Source organism: Cervus elaphus, chromosome 32 (genome assembly GCF_910594005.1).
Source record: "Cervus elaphus chromosome 32, mCerEla1.1, whole genome shotgun sequence".
NCBI classification, from domain to species: Eukaryota; Metazoa; Chordata; class Mammalia; order Artiodactyla; family Cervidae; genus Cervus; species Cervus elaphus.
Window position 1 is genome coordinate 31,793,251 of NC_057846.1, and position 19,128 is coordinate 31,812,378.

The 19,128-nt window shown below is 42.6% G+C and overlaps 1 protein-coding gene across 3 annotated transcripts in view; it reads right to left on the reverse strand.

The window, feature by feature from the left end:
- Window positions 1-19,128, reverse strand: part of PRAG1 (PEAK1 related, kinase-activating pseudokinase 1) — a 45,628-nt gene that overhangs the window by 13,584 nt on the left and 12,916 nt on the right. For all 3 annotated transcript variants that reach the window (XM_043893597.1, XM_043893599.1, XM_043893598.1), the window contains exon 4: window positions 5,477-5,634. In XM_043893597.1, coding sequence (XP_043749532.1) covers window positions 5,477-5,634 — 158 coding nt within the window. The remainder of the gene's footprint in view (window positions 1-5,476; window positions 5,635-19,128) is intronic.

Consider the following 19,128-nt stretch of genomic DNA (forward strand, 5'->3'; position numbering starts at 1 on the left):
AAATTTGCGGGATGATATAGAAAAAATGTTCCAAGTGGAGGTGAGAGCTGGGGTGGGAGTGTCTGAAGACTGGCTTTTCATTTTATATCTTTCTTCATTGTTTAGATTTGTACCATAGACATATATAGACTTTACTGAAATAATAATCTATATATGTTTTTAAATTTAGTTTAAAGGGAAAGGCTCAATCTAAGGTGAAGCTTTAAGTCTGGTGATATTGTGAGGGCTCAGGCCACACTTACACTTAAAAATCAGTATCTTTTCTTTAGGATAATTTCTCCAACCTTTAGTAATAGATTTTCCAGAACAGAACCCATGACTCAGTCTGTCTCCATGGAGGGTTGGGAGGAGAGATACAGTGTTAGAGCAAAACATGGATGGAATATATTAGACTGAAGCCATCCATTTAGGATCAAGCGTTCTAACAAGCCTGCTTAATTAATTGAAAACATACTATTTTTGGCTTGAAAGTTTTAGATGTCTTTTTCAGGACCACCGTTTTTTTTTTTTTTTTTTTTTTATTGCTTCATGTAGCTTGCAGGATCTCAGTTCCCTGAAGCATGGATTAAACCCAGGCCACAGCAAAGCCCAGAATCCTAACTACTAGGCCACCGGGGAACTCCCAGGACCACCTTTTTGAAAATATTGTTTCTTCTTAGAGAGGCTCAGATAATAGCCTGAGTGGGTGAGCAAGGACTCAGTGAGGGTCAGGCTGACGTCTGCTCTTTGTGGACTTTCTCTCTCCCCTTGACAGGTGCGCCCCGCCCCCTTCCTGCATGACTTTTCCCGATAGCACTTATTGCCATCTGATACACTGGCGACCTGAGTTCTTCATCTTCCTCACTGTCCATGTCTCCTCACTAGAATGTGAGCTCTATGAAAGAAGGGACATGCCACTTTCTGTCCCTGCTGTGTCTTCAACATCTAAAATTGTATTCAATCCATAGTAGCGTGGGACTTCCCAGGTGGCTCAGTGGTAAAGAATCTGCCTGTCAATGCAAGAGATGCAGGGGACCCAGGTTAGATCCCTGGGTCAGGAAGATCCCCCTGGGGAAGGAAATGGCAACCCTCCTCCAGTATTCTTGCCTGGGAAATCCCGTGGACAGAGGAGCTGGGCAGGCTACAGTCCATGGGGTCGCAGAGTCTGACACAACTGAGCACATCGTTTGTATTCAATGAATACCTATCAAACTAATGACTGCATTAACGTCTATATTTTAAAAAATCTCTCGGCATTATTACTGAGAAATACAAGCTCACTACTGTCAAGGTAGTTAATGAACTTTCTATGTCTCTGGTTTGCCAGCGACAAAAATCAGAACAGAAACACTGCCTGGGTATATTTCTTCATGGGAGTTTATAGTCACTACTGTCTAGTTATTTAGACCTCTCATCTATCCCTTGTGACCACATTTTCAGTTCAATGGGAGATGGGAGCCTGACATCCATGATGTTTGTTTAACTGTGGAACTCTTAATTGAAATGTTATCCTACATCAAAAGGGAAAATGATCTTAATGCAATTATGAGGTTTGCAATATTTAAAAGTAACCATTTAAAAGCACATGAGTCTCCTGATGACCGTTTCTCCCACCCCCATCCAACCATTCACTCCAGATGACCTTCCCCTTGGCAGCATTCATAGATCTGTCCTTACACATGCAGTTTGTCCCTCCCTAACCAAGCATAAACCTGACAACTGCTTAGATGGATTTTTCCTTTCACCGAGTTGACCCACTGTTCAATGGAACTGCCCACATGGACAAATGGGATAACAGATGTGCTCAGAGGAGTAAGAAATGCGACACAAGCACAAAGAGCTGAATTAACATTGATACAAAAATATTTTGTCAAGTTTAGACAAACTTGTTTTTTTAAAAAAATGCAACAAAGTTACAGCTTGCAATTATGTTTATTTTTCTTATAAAATTAAAAACTTTTGCAGGGGGTGGGCCACAAAACCTGGATAGAAGAAAACGTTCACCATGAACCCAGATGAGTTTCCAAGAAGTTTCTAAAAACTACTATGCTACATACCCTGGAATGACTTTGTCCTCAACTCACTCAGGCTTGTTCATACCGCAGACTCGGAGTCCACAAAATGTGTCATTTTCATGAGTGAATTCTTACTGACAAAATCAGTAATCAAATGGTCTCTTTTGATTTGATCTATAATATTAAAGAGGTCAATGCTACATTCTTGAATTAACTCTACCTCTCCTATCTTGGTTCCCTGTCTCAGCTTCAGTACTAGATGCCAAATAGTAACAAAAGGCATGATGGGTAAGTATTTCTGCTCCAAGGTAAAAGTGAGTAAGGATCCATGGGACGAAAAGCTCACTGTTCAACAACAGATTGAAGCCAGCTGCCTTGGCTAATGATGAGTGGCTAAATGAAGGGTTTCTTACATTTCATGACTGGCGGTTCTGGATAGCCTCCAGATTAATGTTTAAGAGACATTAAAAAGGAGAAAAGCGAGCATTCCTGTGGTCTCTTGCCAGTTTCAAAGCAGGGTTCTCGGTACAGAGCCATACGTAGGAGCAGCAGATAGAAACTGGTTTGCTCTGACGAGCCAGAGTCTGGTTAAGAAGGTACTGGGTTGGCCAAAAAGTTCGTTTGGGTTTTTCCATAACGTGTTACAGAAAAACTTGAATGAACTTTTCGGCCAGTGCAATATATACCTTTGTGTTATTCCAGAAATCTAGATTTTGAGGGACATTTCCATTGAATAGCTCACAGTAAAAGGATAACCATGAAAATGTATCCTTTCTAAAAAAAATCAAAGCATAGCTGGTTTACAATGTCATCTCAGTGTCAGATGGACAAGTGTTCATTTTAATTCTAAAAGTCTGGGTTAGGGGTCACCAACGTACTCATAAACCTCCAAGTAGCTCCCTACTTCCAAACTCCACAGACTGGTGTGGAGAGCTCTGCACCAGCCCGCCCCCGGCCGCCCGCCCCCGGCCTCCCACCACCGCGTAGACTAGCGCCCCTCATTCGCTTCCACTCTAGTGTGTCAGGCTGGTCTCACCATTTCACCCTGTGCCTCGCTAACCTGTGCCTTTTTTCCTCCTGAACTGATTCCGTAACCTGAAAAACCCCCTCTTCCTCCCACTACCTCCTCAAGTTTAACCACTCTTGACACAAGAGTCCCATCTCTTCAGGAACCCTTCTCTGAACCCTCCACCAGCCCTCACTGATTCCTCTCTCTCTGGACGCTTTCATAAGCACTCTTGTTCTGAGCAGCCCAAGTTGCTTGCTTACTCCATCCACCCATGGGTCAGGAATTTTAATCTTACCTTCCTGGCTAGACGGTAAGAGCCCAAGAGCAAACGTCATGATTTGCTGGTTCCAAGAAGAAAAGTGCTGGAGCAATTTAGTCCAGTTCTCACCAACACGAGCTGGTGGGTGGCAGATGGAAGACCCTCCCACAGAATGGCTCACAATCCCGAAAGGGCAAGTCCCCACGGACCAGCACAGGGTCTAATGGTTCATGTGCCCAGCCCAGCCCTCCACAAAAAAATGTGCTTTGTAGAAATTTCTGCACAATCCAAGGGGGAAAGGAAAAAGATAGACGCCCAGGACAACCTGCAGAGAAAGAAAATGTTCTTTTGCCACATCCCACCCAAATCAAGGCTAAGATATTTCCTGTTTTTAAGTCAGATCTATCGGAAGTTTCCCATCAGAACACATCACAGACCGACTGACTTCTATGCTTCTGTCTGAGTGGCACTAATCTTTTAGATAGAAAAATGTTGGTGACAGTAAATTCACACCAGAACTTTCTACTCTAAAAACGCCAACAGAGAAGAAATATTTGCTTAGGACTGAGAGGGTCATGATAGCACACGTTCAAACCTATCGTGCTAGGGCAAGTCGATGAGAAATACAGGAGTCAACACACACACACACTCACACAAATGTTAAAGGCTGAAGGTTCTAATACTACCCATCAAAACTACAGGAAAGCGAGAGTTCTTTTTTTTAGGAATATAGTCATCCCTCATTATCCCTGGGGGAACTGGCTCCAGGAATCCCCTGGGATACCAAAATCCATAGATGTTCAAGTGCCTTATACAAAGCAGCAGCAGAGTACCGTCAGCCTGCTGTATCCGCAGGTTCTGCATCCATTGATTTAACCAAAGATTTAACCTTGGGAACCTGTTCGAATCTGTGAATTCAGAGCCTGCAGATATGGGCGGGGGGAGGGGGGGGAGGCAACTGTATACCCAACCAGGACACGTGTACATGTGTGATAAATTGCTTCCGACTCTTTGCAACCCTAGGGACTGCAGCCCGCCAGGCTCCTCTGTCCATGGGATCCTCCAGGCAAGAACACTAGAGTGGGTTGCTGTGCCCTCCTCCAAGGGATCTTCCCGACCTAGGGATCGAACCCACATCTCCTGCTTCTCGTGCACTGGCAGGTGTCACCTGGGAAGCCCAATCAGGACACACCCACATATGAAGCCTTGGAGCTTTATCCAAAAGCTCTGGGATTGGTGGTGGTCTGATGAAGCCTCCATGCTTTAACTCAACAAACACCGATAAAAACACCTGCTGTGTATCCAAGTAAGTGTGTGCATATGTGTGTGCATGCCTGTGAAAGAAAAGGAGAGACAGAGGGTGGAGGGAGAGGGAACTTGGGATTGCCATTGTGAACCAATCCTGAGGAGAGAAATCAAGCGCAGACCTATATATGTAATGACTCATTACCCAGGAGTCAGGAGTCTTTTGATATGCTTCCGACCTCCCGCCGTATTGCCATGTGGATGTACTATGTGTAATTGGAGAGGGAGATATGGGGTGAAGCACCTTGCCATAAATTCAATAGGGAATAAGAATGTCTCTGGTGGTCCAGTGGTTAAGACTCCACCTTCCAATGCGGGGGTGAGGGTTCCATTCCTGGTTGAGGAATTAAGATCCCACATGCCATGCAGTGGGCTTCCTTGGTAGCTCAGCTGGTAAAGAATCCACCTGCAATGCAGGAGACCCTAGTTCGATTCCTAGATCAGGAAGACCCCATGGAGAAGGGATAGGCTACCCACTCCAGTATTCTTGGACTGCCCTAGTGGCTGAGACAGTAAAAAAAATCTGCCTGCAATGCAGGAGACCTAGGTTGGGAAGATCCCCTGGAGGAGGGCATGGCAACCCAGTCCAGTATTCTTGCCTGGAGAATCCCCATGGACAGAGGAGCCTGGTGGGCTATAGTCCATGGGGTTGCAAAGAGTTGGACACGACTGAGTGACTAAGCACAGCATAGCACGTGCTGTGCAGTGCAGCCAAACAAATAAATAAATAAAAATAAAGAGAACTCTTAAAAAAAAAAAAAAAACTCCTTGTTAGAGTCTATTTTGTGGGGAAAGTGGGACCAAGACAGTAGGTCTAGCTCAATGCTTCTGAATCTTGGCAATTAACCCAGGCCTGGCCTTCCAGGCTCAGGAGAATCTAAGCCTCTCCATCAAGGTCAAGTGTGTTACCTCCATCGCTGCAGGTCCTGGAGTCGGAGGCCAGGCTGTCCGTGGAGCCTGTGGTGAAGCTGACGTGGACGCCCCTGAAGGACGGGCTGAGGCTCTCAGCGGAGCCCTGGCTCACTTTCTCCAAATCAGAGCTGCTCTTGTTCATTTTTAAAAGGTGCCTGGAAAATGTAGAAACAAATGATACAAATAATTAATTTGGTCTCTGTTCAAAAAAACCAGCCAATGGAGTATGAACCTACTATGCTCTTGAAGCCTGACCAGTGCTGCCAAGTTCTGAAAAAATGATTTGGGGGAAGACAGAACAGGGGCTCTTCTGAAACCTTATACACACGAATGGCAGGTGATTTCTTGAGTGTGATTAAAGACAAGTGAGTCTATTAAATTTGGAAAAGCCCCCAAATCATGATTTGGGAGGAACTGCCTTCATACTCCGGAGAAGGCAATGGCACCCCACTCCAGTAGTCTTGCCTGGAAAATCCCATGGACGGAGGAGCCTGGTAGGCTGCAGTCGATGGGGTCGCTATGAGTCGGGCACGACTGAGCAACTTCACTTTCACTTTTCACTTTCATGCATTGGAGAAGGAAATGGCAACCCACTCCAGTGTTCTTGCCTGGAGAATCCCAGGGACGGGGGAGCCTGGTGGGCTGCCGTCTATGGGGTCGCACAGAGTCGGACACGGCTGAAGTGACTTAGCGGCAGCAGCAGCAGCAGCCCTCATACTCTGGCCCCCTCTGCCAAAACATGTATGTCAGCTATTATACTATGTCATCTCTACAAAGAAAAATTGAACATTATCACACAAGCCAATGTACAGAGATATACAGAGATTGCGGAGGTTTTGCAAGATCACAGGACAAGTGAACTGTGGACCAAAAACAAAAGATTTCTTCTGTGCTTGGTACTCTCTTGATATAGCTTCAAAGGGTCTAGCTTGTTCCATGGAATTAAAGGAAACGCTATTTCAATTTTAACTAGACGTGTAGTGCAATGCTTAGATAGAACCATATTAAACCGTATACCAAAAGTAAGGAATGAATCTGCCCTTAGGCTTTCTATGAAATCTTTGATTGTGTCTCTAAGATAGAATGACTGATGCGTTGGGGACAGGAATATCAAGTTCAAGAAAAGGACCTCGCCTTGGAGAAAACGGTTCCCTTATTAAGTAGAAGGTTTAGCTGATTGATTTCCTTCTTTCTGAGGACCACATGAATATTCACTCTGACCTGACATTTTCCCCACGCAGTGGGACAGACCACAATCAATCCAGCCCACTCCCTGTTGGTGGTAACCTAGATTTGTCCGACTGATATCTCCTGATGACACTCCTCTCCCACCACGGTGGATCTATATCTCAATAACTGCTGTAGGAAATACACAAAACAGTATTGATTTGGTATCAGAACTGCCTTATTTAATGCATATGACCTTACAGCCAAGAATGTATTGATTGTTCTTTGTGTTCAGCATTGCCCAGCCCTGTATGGTCCTCACAGGCAGTGGAATCTCTTGTTCATTAACAGAAAAGTTTAGAGAGAGTTTGCTTCCATGAAACATGTTCTCCAGAAATATGTCTCTCTCCCTACCTCCCACCCTTAGGACCACATTTTTAAAAGTTTTAAAGCTATTACACCTAAATATGACAGTGATGACAATGTTACAATTAATAATATTCTTTACATTCCAATGTCACTCTAGGAGCCTTGGGGATATCAAATCTTAGGAAGTGCTATGGTAGTAGATTGTCTTTATTTTACCCTCTGCCAAAATATCATCATAGAAAGTTTCATAAAATATTTTTATTTTAGGACTTTTATTTTATGATCCAACAACAGATCCAACAACAATGGCTTTTGCAGATGAGGCCAAGATATGCAGTTGTGAATAATGACAAGTCCTCAGTCTAGGTAAAAAAAAAAAAGCTAGGTCTCTCTGGCAATGCAACCACATCAGAGTGGCCCTGCAGTCTCCTGGTCTACAGGCTCAGAAAACTGCCATGGGAGAAATTCCAGCACCACAGCTGCTGAGCTGATGCAGAAAAACACCAGAAGAAATGTATATAAATAGAGAAAACAAAACAAAAAGTAAATGTGGTATGTGTGAGAACATAGACACGATTATTTAGTATAAAGTAAAGCATTAAAAGAAAGAAAAATGTCCAGTTGCCATATGCAAAAGGAACAAAGATATTAAATGACTAGTAGTGAATGAATGGCCAGCTCAATTTTGTGTGTCAAGGCAGTTTAACAAAATAGAATAGACCAGAAATAAAAATGAAAAGAGTAAGTATTTGTGAAACTTCTGTTTCAGAGGTGTGTGTGTATGTGTGTGTGTGTGTGTATATTGGATCACAGTATTAAATATAATTCTTAAAATATATTTTAGAAACTTAGTTTTAAAAAGGTTAAAAGTCATCACTCTAGAATAGGGATAGACAAACCTTTCCTTAAAGGACAGGTGGTAAATATTTTAGGCTCATGGATCATATAGTCTCTGTTGCAAGTATCAGCTCTGCTTTTGTAGCAGGGAAGGAGCCACTGACAATATGTAAACAAATGGGCATGTTTTCTAGTAAAACTTTTTTTACAACACAGATAGCTGACCTGTGGGTGGTAGATGATGACTCCCGATCCAGAACAGTCTTGTTCAATAGAAATATAATGCAAGTCATGTACATATATACAAAATTAAAAAAATTTAGTAGCTAAATTAAAGGTAAAATTAATTTTTACAATGTATTTTACTTCACAAAATACATAAAATATGTCATTTCACTATGCAACAAATATAAAATTAATGAGATATTTTATATTTTTTTCATTCCAAGTCTTCAAAATCTGGTTTATATTTTATATTTATAGCACATTGCAATTTAGGCTCCCACATTTTAGCTAGTGGCTACTGCACTGTGTAGGGCAGATCTAGAGAAACTCACATATGGGGAAGACTATTCACAGTGTTACTAACAGCAGAAACAAAATCATAGGCAGTCCAGTGGCCATCAGTAAAGGAATGGAAGACTATACACTGTGGTATATAGTCTTGTATCAGAGTACCATAGCATTCAAAAATAAATAAACTTGATTTAAATGTACTAGTATGAAAAGAATTCTTAAAATGCTAACTATTAAAAGTAGCTTGCAAAAGGCTCAAGTGTGACACCATTTGTATACAATTATAAGACACATTACAATTCTATGTATTTTTTACACATTTTACCACATACACGTGGTAAAATGGAAATGACACTCAACTTCAAGACAGTGATGACTCTGGGTAGCAAGTGGAAATTGAAATGGAAATTGTATAGGGAGGGATATTCCACAGTATCTGTAATATTCCCTTTAAAAAAAAAACAACCCAAAACAGAGAACACAATGGTAATTATTTGAAAAACCTTGGACACGTGTGTGTGTGAAAGTCACTCAGTTGTGTCTGACTCTTTGCGACCCCATGGACTATACAGTCCATGGAATCCTCCAGGCCAGAATACTGTAGTAGGAAGCCTTTCCCTTCTCCAGGGGAATCTTCCCAAGCCAAGGATCAAACCCAGGTCTCCCTCATTGGAGGTGAATTCTTTACCAGCTGAGCCACAAGGGAAGCCCCTGGACACGTGAAAGTTTCTCTACCAAAAAACCCTCAAGAAGCCCAGGTTCCTGACCAGTAACTAAAACCCCACAGGCAGTTGGGATGCTTAGATGTAAATAAGGAGGAAAGGGGTGACCCTTTTATAGTCTTTCATATGAACTGCATCAAATCTCATCCACCTTGGAAACCTATATGATCTGTTGTCTTAGAGAATGGCGAGTTCAATTATCGAAGGAACACAACCACACCAGACTTGAAAATGAAAAGGGGGAAGCTGGCCATCAAAGCGGGGACAGACAATCACGTTGTTTTTGTGTCTCCAGTCTGTGTGTGCAATAGATTTCTCAAGCATCCTTGCAAAAGGCTTAAGATTCCAAAGGTGACTTTTCTGGGCCCTAATAGATTGTTCCATCAGATGCGAGGCTGGATGAGAATCCAAAGGCACTCAGCAATACACAGCCAGACTGTACTTATTCTCTTTTAAAGGCTCTTTTCCTTCATTAATGATAGTTTGACTTGCCTTTCATAAAACTGGTGCAAACCATCTATGCGGTGAACTCTGATGTCATGTGATTTAAGGAAGTGGCTTCATGAGGCCAAAGCCACATGCTCTAGTCTTTCCTCTCCGGGTGGCGAATAACACTCTTATCAGCTGCAGTGAGGAGCAGTGCCGGCACAGATGTCATTGCTCGGCACTGTGATAAATGACTTGTTCTTGCTCAGACTTCCTTCCCTACCTCCCCCCGTGATTAGACACGGTCACAGGAGAGCAGCGTGAGATACACAGCCAGTGGCACAGCGTCCTTAGAGATCTGAACCCTGCAGCTGCTGCCCAGTGTTTGCAGAATGGCTTTTCCCCCCATTGTCCTTAGAGAAAGAAGCCTTGCCAGAGTTTTCTCCCTACCGTATTGGTAGAAAGCTGCAAAAAAATAATAATAATCCAGCCGGAAGAGCCATCTGCCAGACTTCCTCATTCGTAGGAAAAAAAAAAAAACCAAGTCTAAAAATAGCCCCAAGTTTTCAGAATGCCCAAAATTCTGAACAGATACCAGACCCTAGTGGAGGCAGAGACTGTATCTCAGACACGGCGGCTAGAATCCTCATACGCAGCACAACTGAAAGTGTGACCGAGGCAAACGTTCATTCTCAAAGCTCTGAGTCTGGGTTAGTTCTCATCTATTTGGTTGAGAAATGTTTGCCCCTGGAGCGAAAGGTAAGAGAAGTCGCACAGTGCCAGTGTGCGGTTTTACACTAGCTCTCCAGACCCCTGGACACAGTTATCCCACCCAGTCTTTGGATGGGTCAAGTTCGCTGCCGTGTCTAATGTTTTGGGGAAGCCCTTTCAGGTAGCTCAGAAAGCACAAACATGTTGGAAAACTCATTTAAACCTTGTTGAAGTTACCAAGAAGGGGAAATAAACTGGCTTAGATGCAACTAAATCAAGTCATGCCTTAATCAAAGAATGAGAGCCTCTTACCATCCCAGACTCCAGCCCTCGGTGCTGTGATCATCCGCATGGCCTCCCAGAGCCTGGGGGTGTGCTGGGCTGGTGACGGCGGGGCCCCGCGGAGCAGCCCTGAGGATGAAGGGCCAGCTTCAAAGGCGGCCGAGTGTGCCCTGTCCGCCTGCTGTGAGTTCACCAGCTCAGAGCTCTCCGTTTCCCCTCAGTTCCTCTCTGACTTTTCTATAAAATGCACTTCCTGCGAAAGAACAGGAAAGTAGGGACGGCTCTGCCTCTGTGACCTGCGGCTTTCAATCTCCAATTGTCCTGTTGGGCTGCATCATCAGAAGCAATTCAAATACCCTCTCAAATACACTCAATTTCACCCTATTTCATTCTCTACTATTTGGCCAGATCCTAAAGTCAGAATCATTCAATGATTGGAGCTGAAACACTGGGGTTGCTTGGTGAATACAAGCACCCCATTTTTATTTATCTTATGCCTATATGACCAGCAGTGCATTCCCCAATCCTGTCTTTTTTGAATACCATTCTCAGATTTTCCAGTAAATAAATACTGTCTGTCTGCTCTGTGCCAGGCACTGTGTCAGGTTTTGTGGCTGCAACAGCGAGGAGAGGTGACACCATCCTTGCTTCAACAACCTGGGAGATAAATATTGATCAATCTCCTCTAAAAAAGTATGCCGAGGGTTCAAGCCATGGTCGTCAGAAAACATCTGCAGATTTGGTCATTCTGACTCCAAATCTCTCCAAAATTCTTCTCTCATAATGATGGGCAACCTTCAAGAACCCTACACAGAGCCCGTGCAAGTATTCTTGACCTCTGCCACCAAACTGAATCAGCTCTGGTCTCGCATGGTAACAGAAACACACCTCCAGATTTTCTTTGATTTCAAATATCCCCCTCACCCCACCCCCGCACTGTGTATACATTAGAACACATGCCTAGCATTCTGTTTGGAAAAAAAATTATCACCATTTTGGTTAATCGATATCCACTACTTCTGCTCATATATACTCTGCTCCAGTGGGGCTAGCCTCTCATTGTCCCCAAAGCACCCTGCATTCCTGTCCCTGCCCCACCTCGGCAGAGAGGGAAACATTCTCTCTCCCCTTCAAACCTTTTCCGTACCCAAGACCTAGCAGCAGCAGCATCACTTACCTACAAACCCTTCCCCAGCCATCTGTCTCCTCTGACTGGTCTGTCCGCTCTGGAACTCATACCAAACCGAGTCTGATTCACATCACTGAGCATTTGGTTATAATCCTGGTTAGATGATTCTGTTTCATGTGAAACAGGCTTGTTACCACCACAATTATAAACTGTTTTGAGGAGCTGTGTCCTAGTCAGGACATGCTGGAACACAGAGTCATTATTAAATACTTCTTGATTAAGTTTATCTGCCTCTGTTTCAATAACTGGGAGGCATCTAGGAGGATAAATGTTTCCTTTAAGAAAAGAATCACACTTGCCCGGCTACACTTGCCCAGCAAAACTTGCAAAAGGCAGGAACGCTGAGTAAACAACAGCCCTCCGGAAAGTTGGACTCAATAGCTGAGGCTTTTTCATATCTACAAAATACCACAGTTCCCAAATATCCTGAATTTATACAATCTAACAATCTTATAGTTTAAAAAAAAATTTTTTTTTCAAGAGATGGGATGAGAAAGTTATACAGCTAAGCTGGAAAGGTTTTTATTGTTTTTATCCTTAGTGCTCTTTGAAGAAGATGCTATGGGAGTTATTCTGCAAAGTGTCTAAGTGCCAAATGAAGGAACTAATGGATCCAGTCTGCTCTGGTGGCAGGCTTCCCCACTGACTTATTAGCACATATAAAGATAGGAAATCAGTTTCATTTTGGGTCAGATGACCTTTACAGTCCCCATGGTGCAGGCTTTTTAATTTGCATTTGCAGTTAATTCACTGGTGACTGCTGGGGCACCTCAAGTTGAAAAAACCCTTTGGTTTAAGCCCAAAACGAGAACACTTTGCATTCAGTGGAAACCATTTAAAAACAGGAATAAGGACATGCTTATTTTTAAAGACAGCAGTATGCGCATGCATGCACGCACACCTGCACCTACATACACGTCTTTAGGTTACTAGTTATCTGGTATAAAAATGGATAAAAACATTTCAATCGGTCAAATGGGAATTTGCAGCCATTTGTCCTAACTATACACAGATGTACTTTGGCACTGAGAGATACAAATGGCTTTTAAAAGATGACCTTTGCTGTCTCAGAAAATCAAAGTCTCTTATTTGTGGCCCCCAGTCTGCATGGCTATGTCCTTTCCCAAAGAATTTCTGGTGCAAGAGAGAGGAAGGCAGCAAGTACCTAGTGTGGGAAGGTTTAAGCCCAGGTTGAGGACAGGAGACCAGCTATGGAAAGCAGGTAAGAGGGTGCAGAGCAACTCAGGGGCTGGGCCCCATCACCTGGTCCACTACACTTGCATCTCCAATAATGAATCTCCAACTCCTGGCCTGTTAAGGAAGAAACGCTACATGTTCAAGAGCTTGATCATCTGTTCACACAGAGGCAGACGGGAAGAGAAGGTGAAAAGAAGGCAATGAATGACCAATGGAAAGTAAAGCCTGAACAACTACAATCCACAGACGGGGCCCTCCCACCAGCTGCCCTGCCCACAGGTCAGCGCAGTGTGGAAGGAACCTCTGGAGCCTTTGGGAACAACAGCAACAAACACATTTGAAAAGCTTCCCACATGAGTTTCACTCTTAGGAGCATCGACCCTGGGGCTTCCCATGCACAAAATGGAGACACTACTACTACTTACCTCACTGGGGGTGGGGGTGGGGTGCGGGGCGGTGGTTAGGAAGAGTTGATGAGTTACTATTTAATAAGTGCTAAAAATAGTACCAGCTACAAAGAAAGTACTAGTTATACAGAAAGATGGGTGGATGGATGATGGATAGATGGGGACAGACAGACAGAAGACTTCAGCAGCCTCCAGCAAATCCAGTATTTTGCTATGTGGACAGAAAATACCTAGATATTTTTTAATAGATAGGCTAGAGATTTTACTTTCATATTTTAAAGAGACCCAAAGATGAAACAAACATCTCCCATCTGACTCCTGCGGTAGGTAGCCCAGTGCTTCTCTAGAAAAGCACACAGCCATGCAGGCTGGTACCACGACGAACTCAAACTTCCTGACCGCTAGCTCTTGCGGCTCCCTGGCCATCCTTTCACGGGACCTCGCGTTCTCCAAAGCAGCTATTCCAACCTTTCATCCCATTATTTGGTATTCTGAGCCACTATCTTCACCTCTCTCAAGTAAGCCTGGGTTTGCGCCAACTCCCAGCTACTACAAACAATACTGTACTGATCTTCATTGTGTTTTACTCGAAGGCATCACTCAGGAATGGAGCAGGAACAGCATATTCTTATATTTTATTTTCCTGGGTAATTCATTTTAGCTTCCCTTACACCTAGACCTCAACAGTTAGCGATTAAATGACTGTCACAAGCAGGAGGAAAGGCAAATCAGTGTTGAAGGAGGCAAAGGAAAAGGACCAAGGGGCGGGATTTGGGATTTACTATTTACTGTGCAGACAATCCCGTGTCAAGCTCTGGAGAGGACACAAATATCAAGGAGGCATTTTGAAAGATCTGAAGGGAAGTCACCAAGTAAATGTAACAGATCAGCAAATATTCCTGTCTGGGTTTTCTTCTACTTTCTCCCAGGGAGATGCGTTCCGTCCTCATGTTGAATATTTTCATAAAAACAGATGCCCTCACTTACCACCAGAAAAAGGACTTGGAAAAATTATATGTAAGTAATTATGAAAACAATAGTTTTCAATTTCTAAAGTATAAATTTACATCATAATATTTAATATTTATATAATATTGATATTATATAAATATTTAATATTTCCCATTTCAAACTACTCCTCTGAAAGATTCTGACATACCTCCTGTCTCGACACCCTTACCCCACCACCTGGGGCACAGAAAGTCAGTGCTACAAGTTAAAGAGGGTGAGGCTAACATTCCTTGTTTAACATGGTTTAAGGACTGAAAACATAAATTTAAGGTCTTTAAAGAGAAATAATACCTTATATATTGGATACTAGAATTAATGGTAACTATTGTTTACTAAAATACAAACTTCCAAAAGTTCATGGAATATTTATAATCACTCATAATTCACAAAATATTCAGTCACTCATTAAAAGTCAGAAAATATTCATAATCGCTCATTAAAAGGAAACAAAACATTTTGCTACAACAGTCTGAAGGTGGAGATTGTAATCAGAAGACCCTCTTCTGCAAACACTTCGCTTAGGGCTACATGGGCTAGACGGCCCACAGATCCTCTCCCAGGTGTGGAACTTTCAAATTAGTATAGTGAAGTGTTAAGTCGCTCAGTAGTGTCCAGCTCTTTGTGACCCCATGGACTGTAGCCCGCCAGGCTACTCTGTCCATGGGATTTCCCAGGCAAGGATATTGGAGTGGGTTGCCATTTCTTCCTCCAGGGGACCTTCCCAACCCAGGTATCGAACCTGAGTCTCCTGCATTGTTGGCAGATTCTTTCCATTCTTTACCATCTGATAGGAAACAGTTGTTGGTCCCCAATGATTCTGCAATTACTGACGGTAAATTTTGGATGCTTAAGCTGGACTGGCAAACAGCAGGCACCTGTGGCTGTACACTGTTCCCCCCCCATAACCTGCAGACAGTATTGATGGAGTTTGGCAAGCTCTCAGTTTTCCATGTGACACTCCAGACTGCTACTCCAACTGACTGAGGCTGGTGCGGAGGGTGCAAGCTAATTGCCCTAATTGGTGGTGCAAGAACGTGCACTCACAAAACCCTCCTTTTGATCATACATTCATAAGTATTATTTTAAGTGACCTCCCCATTATGACTGATTTTAAAATTCCAAAGATTCTTCTTCCCTTTCTTCCTAATCTTCAAAGTCTCATTACTACTTAATGTGTCAATTTACCTCAACTATTCTTGTCTTTATCCAGGGTATCTGAATTTTCATTCATTTTTAATGTCTACAGAGCTCCTGGAATCAGGAGCCATTGTGAAGGGACATACAGTGGAAACATTGCCAATCATTTGCCTAAAAGACAAGTTTTAAACTTTGGGGAAATTTTTTATAGCACATGTATAAATGGGCATGAAATGGCTAAAACAAAACTGCCAGGAAGTCAGGGGGATCATCTGGTAGAGACAGATATTAAAATTAACTGGAGAGCAAAATATCTGAGTAAGAAGGGAAGGGTTTTTCGGTTTTTTTTTTTTTAAAGCAGTCTTTAATCTGGAAGTTCCCCTTTTCCCCCAGCGGAGGACACTTGTTTACTTAAGTCTGCCTATTAGAAAAGTACAGAGAATAAATATCCAGAGTACCAGACAAAAGCTGATGGAAGCAGAGGATTTTACAGAGCTGTATGGGGACAGAACAAACACCCTTTAATGCCCAACATTTTTAGGGATCTGCCCAAAAGCCAATAGAAAGAAACAAGTGAGCGATTTAGCACAGAGGCTGAAGATGTTGATCTTAAAGTGAAAATTATTAGTTGGAGAAATGGTTGCTAATGATTCTTTGTAGTTGGTCTATCTACCCTGATAAAGGGAAATGCAAGTCTTGTGAGCACATTGATAACCAAACAGCAGATTTCCCGCACTACAAATAGAGAAAATGTCTCAGCAGTTGGTGAGTTCCACACCTCAAAGGTAGGCTGGCTATTCTAGGAACAAAGTGCTTTTGATCATGTGATGGCAGAGGGGGCTTGATCATGCGGCCTATGCCTGTATCTCCCAACCCACCTCAGAAAGCATGGAAAGTCTATTCTCAGAAAAATGAAACCACACCCTAGAATTCCTTGCAATTTATGGGTGGGGAAAAAAAGTCCTTAGGTGATTACTGCCTGAAAAGAACATTCTTGTGGCAAGAGGGCTGGGCTCCAAACACCTGCTCAGCTTAAAAAAAAAAAGGCAAATGCACAATCGTTGGAGAGTAATTAATCCATGAAAGGGTGCATTGTGCTCTCATAGTGTTTGCCCACCTTGAAGCATTAATAGCATTAATAATTATTAACTTCAGTTTCTTTAACTCAAGCCACAGAATTATAATGGGGTGCCCAGTGAAAAATAAGGCCAAGATCTGTAGTTCCTTCTGGCCTTTTTTCCCCCCTAATTCAATAATCTTTTAATGAATACCTACTGTCTTAAGGCATCCTATGGAAAAGTCAAAGAAAAGTATATAAAATGTTTCCTGTACTCTCAAGAGTTTACAAGCTCTTAGAAAGATATGACTTATGAATGAAGTTTAATTCAAAATACTATGTTAACTGCCAAAAGAGAGGCAAGAACAGAGCACAGGGGCAATCTGAAACTTGGGTATCAGACACTTTGATACAAGTATTCAATGATGCTACTTGCTCCTTTCTCAGTATTTCTTCGTGTACAAAATATAGTTAGGTGCTTCTGGCCAAAATGGAATAGGGTAGGGTCTCTGCCTACTACTGTCTACTGAATGAAAGTTTCTTGAGCATCTACATATGCCAGGCATTAAACAGGATATTTTGAAATTATAGATGGCTAAGCATGTCTTTTCCCACTCCAGTGTTCTTGCCTTGAGAATCCCAGGGACAGGGGAGCCTGGTGGGCTGCCGTCTATGGGGTCGCACAGAGCCGGACATGACTGAAGCGACTTAGCAGCAGCAGCAGCATGTCTTTTACCTTCAAGGAAATTTTTTTTTTTTTTAATTTAAATAGATGGCTATCTACATGCCTGTACTAAGTGTGATTTGTATTAGGTCAAAAGACCTTAAATGGAAGGATTGTTATTTCACTACTCCTGGACACCAAGCTGAGTTTACCTTGGCTTTACTGGGCAGAACAAGAAATTCAGTGAGAATCCAGATGCTGTGATAACCAGTCTCAACAAAAGCAATCAAAGCAGGGGTGAACTTTTGGCAGTCCTTTTGCACATCTGCTGATTTAATTCCTACAAAGTCAACCCTCAGGGGCCTTAAGGGGTGGAACCCCAGTAACTGGCTTTTTTTTAGCACCTTGCACAGAAATTAGGCAATTAGTAGGTATCTGATGAATTAAAGAATCTCTAACCCCTAAGCCTTCACCATGGATGCCTTCTCAAAAATGGAGAGAATACTGTAAATACTTTATATATGCAACTGTTACAATTAGTGATTCTTTTTTAAAAAAATTATAGAATAAGAAGATAGGAATCAATGTTAGTTCTCCCTGCTTCAGCATTACTAGATGTCCCATGTCAGATTCTATCCACTAACTCATGCAAAGAGGCCAACTATAAATTTCCTGGCACGGAGGAGGATATAAAACTGTAGTGTTGATATGTGTGCTTTATTCTGTTTGCCAAACTGTGTGTGTGTATGTGGGAGGGGGTGAATTTCTCCCCTGAAGTATGCCCAGTATTCAGTCTTCACCGAACCGACTCCATCTCCAGCCGACTTATTCCAGTTTTGTCAAAAAGGTAAACATAAAGAGAAGATTCCTGAAGTGCGTATAATGCTTTCTGATACAAACTGTGATTTTCAAAATGCCACTGAGAAAAGTATGTTATACATGAAGACTGTGGGATTTCCTGGTCAATTGTTGCCATCCCATCACAATCCACTACAGTAAGAGGTGCCTCAAGAATAGAGCATTTGAAAGGTGTTATTTTTTTTTCTTTTTTCTCATGCGGACCATTTTTAAAGTCTTGATTGAATTTGTTACAGTATTGCTTCTGTTTAATGTTTTGGCTTTTTGGCCACAAGGCATGTGGGATCTTAGCTTCCCGACCAGGGATTGAACCTGCAGCCCCTGCTTTGGAAGGGGAAATTGTAACCACTGGACCGCCAAGGAAGTCCCTAGAGATTTAATCAGATTGGCTATAGGATCTAGAGACAGTGACCCATCTCACTCATCCAATTCCAATCCTCGAAGTCATGCTAAGAGAGCTTGTGATTGAGAGATCGTACAATGAAGTTCTTTTGGTTCCTCTGGGGAGCAATGTGGCCACTTCTGTGTGCAGAAAAGACGTCCATCTCTGACACCATCACCAACTGTCTGCTGAGAAGCCATGTAAGAAGGATGAGAATTAAGAATGAACAAAAGCTTAGGACAGACTCAATCTCTGCTCCCCAGAATCCTTGCAAATGAAGAGGAGAACTTAGTATAAGTATTGGGTTAAAATTATAAGCATGAGCGATAAATTTAAAACAAAGTCATCCCTCGCTTTTCTTGGGGAAATGTTTCTTTCTTTTTGATTAGTCTCATCTGGGGCCAGATCATCTGGAAACTAAAACCATATAAATCTGTCTTATTTCTCATTCACCTGTTGTCCTCTAATTCTACCTCTGAGTTCAGGTCTACCAGTCTAATTCCTATTTTGGGGTTTCTTTGTGAAATGCCTGTTTGGCACTAATCAGATGATTTTCCCTTAACTGACCTTGTCACTGAAAAACCATAAGTCATTTAAAACCAGGTTTGCATCTGTGAGGAAATAAAAGGCAGAAATAAATTTGAATTTTTTCACACCTTAATTACTCCCCCAGGCACTGGCTGCTCTCACTGAACTGCCTTAAGTCTCGGATGTGAC